Source organism: Chiloscyllium plagiosum, unplaced genomic scaffold (assembly GCF_004010195.1).
Source record: "Chiloscyllium plagiosum isolate BGI_BamShark_2017 unplaced genomic scaffold, ASM401019v2 scaf_11799, whole genome shotgun sequence".
NCBI classification, from domain to species: domain Eukaryota; kingdom Metazoa; phylum Chordata; class Chondrichthyes; order Orectolobiformes; family Hemiscylliidae; genus Chiloscyllium; species Chiloscyllium plagiosum.
In genome coordinates this window covers 16,912-21,623 of record NW_025211418.1, presented here as the reverse complement: position 1 = coordinate 21,623, position 4,712 = coordinate 16,912, and the positions used below count along the sequence as shown (strand labels likewise).

Here is a 4,712-nt window from a genome sequence, read left to right as displayed (position 1 = left end):
GTATAGATTCAGATCAAGGTAGCCATTTTACTTCCAAAGATCTTACAAGGATTAATGGCAGGATTAGAGATCTCTCGGGAATTCCACACCCCTTGGCACCCACCCCCCTCTGGGCAGGTGGAACGAATGAATCAAATCTTAAAGAAGCAATTATCTAAGCTAGTCCTAGCGACTTGATTACCATGGACAAAATGTTTACCTATCGCATTGCGATGCATTAGGACTGTTCCTAGACATGATATAGGCCTCTATCCTTATAAGATGATGTTTGGATTACCCTTCTTGGGTGAAAGAGCGGAGTTACCAACTGTAGAGTTCAATGATAAGTTTTTAAAGAACTACATTGTGGCGCTCAGCTAGTCTTTGTCTGGCTTTAGGAAGAAGGGCCTGTTGATCCAGATACCTCCACTTGAGTTCGATTGGGTCCTCATCAAGACCTGGAAAGATACCAAACTCCACCCAAGCTGGGAGGGACCAATCCTAACCCTCCTGACTACTGAGACAGCTATCCGGACTGCTGAGAAAGGGTGGAGTCATCACACTCGCGTGAAAGGTCCTGTGAATGCCCCATTGGCGGAGTGGCACGCTCATCGTACAGACAACCCTCTGAAAATTAAGCTGAGAAAGAGGGAATTAACTAAGATAAAAGTCTCTTTTAATGTTTGATGATATATATTGTATTGATTGTAAGGGTTGTGTCGACTCACCTCTCCCTGGCGCCTAAAAAGATTAAGAGAGGGCGATAGGCAGGGTTCAAAGATGAATGGGTACTGGTATAGTATTATAATGTTAGTAGTACTAACAGTTCAAGGAAACGGGAAAATTCACTTTATTACACTATGCCAAAATTATGCCAAACAAGAGAGACTTGCCAACTGTTGGGTCTGTGCAGGAATTCCACATCATGGCGAATCTGGAATGATGCAATACTGATGCAAAATATTCATTTAGTATCTCCGCCATTTTATGTAGCTCCACGCAAAGGCTGCCTTGCTGATCTTTGAGGGGCCCTATTCTCTCCCTAGTTAACCTTTTGACCGTAATATATTTGTCAAACCCTTTTGGATTCTCATTATTACTATTTGCCATAGCTATCTCATGTCCCCGTTTTGCCTTCCTGATTTCCCTCTTAAGTATACTCCTACTTTCTTTGTACTCTTCTAAGAATTCACTCAATCTAACCTGACATATGCTTCCTTCTTTTTCATAACCAAACCCTCAATTTCTTTAGTCAATCCAGCATTCCCTATACCTATCAGCCTTCCATTTCACCCTTACAGGAATATGCTTTCTCTGGATTCTTGTTATCTCATTTCTGAAGGCTTCCCATTTTCCAGCTGTCCTTTTACCTGCGAACATCTGCCTCCAATCAGCTTTCGAAAGTTCTTGCCTAATACCATCAAAATTGGCCTTTCTCCAATTTAGAACTTCAACTTTTAGATCTGGTCTATCCTTTTCCATCACTATTTTGAAACGAAAAGAATTATAGTCGCTGGCCCAAAGTGCTCCTCCACTGACACCTCAGTCACCTGCCTTGTCTTATTTCCCAAGAATAGGTCAAGTTTTGCACCTTTTCCAGTCGGTACATCCACATTCTGAATCAGAAAATTGTCTTGTACACACTTAAGAAATTCCTCTCCACCTAAACCTTTTACACTATGGCAATCCCAGTCGATGTTTGGAAAGTTAAAATCCCCTACCATTACTACCCTATTATTCTTACACAGCGCTGAGAGCTCCTTACAAGTTTGTTTCTCAATTTCCCTCTGACTCTTGGGGTGGGGAGGTCTATAATACAATCCCAATAAGGTGATCATCCATTTCTTATTTCTCAGTTCAACTCAAATAACTTCCCTGGATGTATTTCCAGGAATATCCTCCCTTAGCACAGCTGTAATGCTATACCTTATTTTGCCACTCCCCCTTCTCTCTTGCCTCCCTTTCTATCCTTCCTGTCGCATTTGTATCCTGGAACATTCAGCTGCCAGTCGTGCCCATCCCTGAGCCATGTTTCCGTAATTACTAAAATATCCCAGTCCCATGTTCCTAACAATGCCCTGAGTTCATCTTCCTTCCCTGTTAGTCCCCTTGCATTGAAATAAATGCAGTTTAATTTATTAGTCCTACCTTGTCCCTTCACTTGGAGTTTTGCGTACAGTTTTGGTCTCCTTGCTGTAGGAAGGATGTTATGAAACTAGCAAGAATGCAGAAGCCTTTTACAAGGATGTTGCCTGGACTCAATGGTCTGAGTTATAGAGAAAGGTTGGACACATGTCGACTCTTTTTCTTTAGACCGAAGTAGACGGAGTGAGGAGGGAATCTTACTGAAGTGAATAAGTTCATGAGAGGCATGGATAGGGCGAATGTACTCAGACTTTTACCCAGGGTTGCAGAATCAAGGAAGAGAGGACATCAGTTTCCAGATAGCGGGAAAAGAATAAAAAGGGGCAAGGATTTTACAGAGAGGGTGGATTGCATACAGAATAAGCTGACAGCGAAGTGGTTGTGACAGGTGCATTAACAGCATTTCAAAGAAATTTGGAGAAATAGGAAAGGTTTAGAAGGATATGGGCCAAGTGCAGGGAAATGAGGTTAGCATGGATAGACCATTTGGGGTTGGCATGGACCAGTTTGGACCGAAGGGCCTCTCTCTATGGTGTCGGACTCTATCAATCTCTGACTCTAAGACCCGAAATAAGGTAGCAATGACTGAAAGTCCAGAGTAAAAGTAGGATAATTTCCAGGTAGCTAACACTCCATTGACTTGAAATAGTGAATTTTAAAATAATCCAGACGAAGTTGGAATACAAGGTATAAGGATACATATTCTGGAGAAATTGACAAATACAATCTTAACAGGTTTACTCTCTTGGATTTATTGATGAAGTATATTTTTTAAAAAGCCTTACTTACACTCTAGTGAATCAAACATGTTGATTTGATTGAAGAAACTATTTTCAAATTTGATAGTGCCCTCCAACATAAATTATAATTACATAAACATAAACATTGTCAAAATCTGAATTGGTTCCGCGCACAAAGTGCAAGAGTAATTAATGATTTTTATCAAACAGATATTTTCATTGGGCTGACGTAAGGATTATTTCAGTGCAGATAATGATGATAGATAATAATTCAGGGACAAGTAATAACTGTAATTCCAACTACATTTCAGTTTGTCCGAACTGAACATTTCAAACATGGTTAAATATTATCTGAATATGGCATAAATGATGGGTTCACCCATCCCTTTCAAATCTGAGGTTTTCAAATTTTCCAACTTTATGAAAGAGCAGCAAAATTCTGGACAATAGTTACAAACCTGAACAAAACAAGACTAGTCTCGCTATTTTACTAAATCATGTACATTCCTGACACATGGTGGAATTCTAAAGAAGATCAGTCTGAAATGTTTATTTTGATTGAGCCCAGTCCCCCTGCAAAGACCCCACTGACTCTGCAGAGAAATGATTTAAATTTCCCCCCGGAAACACTCCACTGACCCTGCAGGGAAATGATTTGGTGTCCCTCCTGGAAAGACTCCCCTGAGCCCAGTCTGAGACCCACTGACTGATTCATCTCCAACACCGTCATGTAGCGCCACCTCCCGCCTGTGGAGCAACATTTCAGGCAGGAAGGTCCCCGGGTTCCTGCAGCTCACAGCTCACTCTACCCAGTCAGTCCCTCTCGAAAATTGAGCTTCTATTTGTTTCTCTCTCCCCCTCCTTCTTTCCCCCGGACTGACACCGATCCCCATCAGTTTACACCTGGCAGGAGGCGGGGACGGGGTGAAATTATGGGATGGATCTGTCAGTGCCCTTTAATCCCGCAGATGGTCAGCGGGGCGGAGTTTTTCCCGCCGTCATTCCATCCCGGATTGAAGATGGGAAAGATCCTCTCAGTGAAAGTGTGGGTGAAAGTGTGGAGATGGGACATGGTGTCCACATTGTAAAATGACACCTGTCCACCCTCATGGTCCAGGAAAACCCCGATCTTCCGGGGATTCACACTCGGGGAGAGGGGGGTCAGTGAGGGGGAGGTGGGGGCTAAATAACCACATCCGGGTCCCAGCCACACAATCCAGAATCCGGTCTCCGGGCTCGGGGTGATCTCCCGTTTCCTCTCCACAGACTCTCGGGCCACTCCCAGACCCCACTCCGTCTTTTCCCCCACCTCCACTTCCCAGTAATGTCTCCCTGATGTGGATCCCTCTGATCCCAGGACACAGTGACAGGAAACAAATCTCTCCGGGGAGTCAGGGAGCGGCTGCTCTGTGTCTCCGAGTCTCACACTGGTCCGGTCCTCAGACAGGATGAGCTGGGGATGCGCTGTGTTCGGATCCAGAGTCAGAGAGGCTGGAGCTGGGGGAAGAGATCAAATAACACCGTCAGAGAGAGAGAGGGAGGGTGAGAGAGGGGAGCAGGAAGTGATGGGTTGTGCGATGGAGGGGGATGGGAGAGAAGGGAAGATGAAGAGAGTCTGGAAAAATAGAATTTGAACAAGGGGGAAGAGATAGGGAAAGGGGATGGAGTGAGGGAGAGAGAGTATAGTGAGTGATGAGAGTGGAGGAATAAGGAGGAGGGATGGTAAGGAGGAGGGATGGAAGGAGGAGTGAGGGAGATGAGAGGACTCATTTAGAGGGAAGTGAGTGGGGAAATTAAGTGCACAGAAAGAACTGAACCCTAACATTCACTCTATCGCAGGAGGGAGGG

At 44.3% G+C, this 4,712-nt stretch overlaps 1 protein-coding gene across 1 annotated transcript; it reads right to left on the bottom strand.

Annotated features, from left to right (window-relative positions):
• Positions 1 to 2,870: 2,870 nt before the first annotated feature.
• LOC122547039 (E3 ubiquitin-protein ligase TRIM39-like) lies at positions 2,871 to 4,368 on the bottom strand (the record flags this gene model as incomplete). Its single annotated transcript, XM_043685636.1, has 1 exon — positions 2,871 to 4,368. A coding segment is annotated over one exon (558 nt), but the record flags the coding sequence as incomplete, so codon positions are not given.
• Between the last annotated feature and the right edge of the window lie 344 nt (positions 4,369 to 4,712).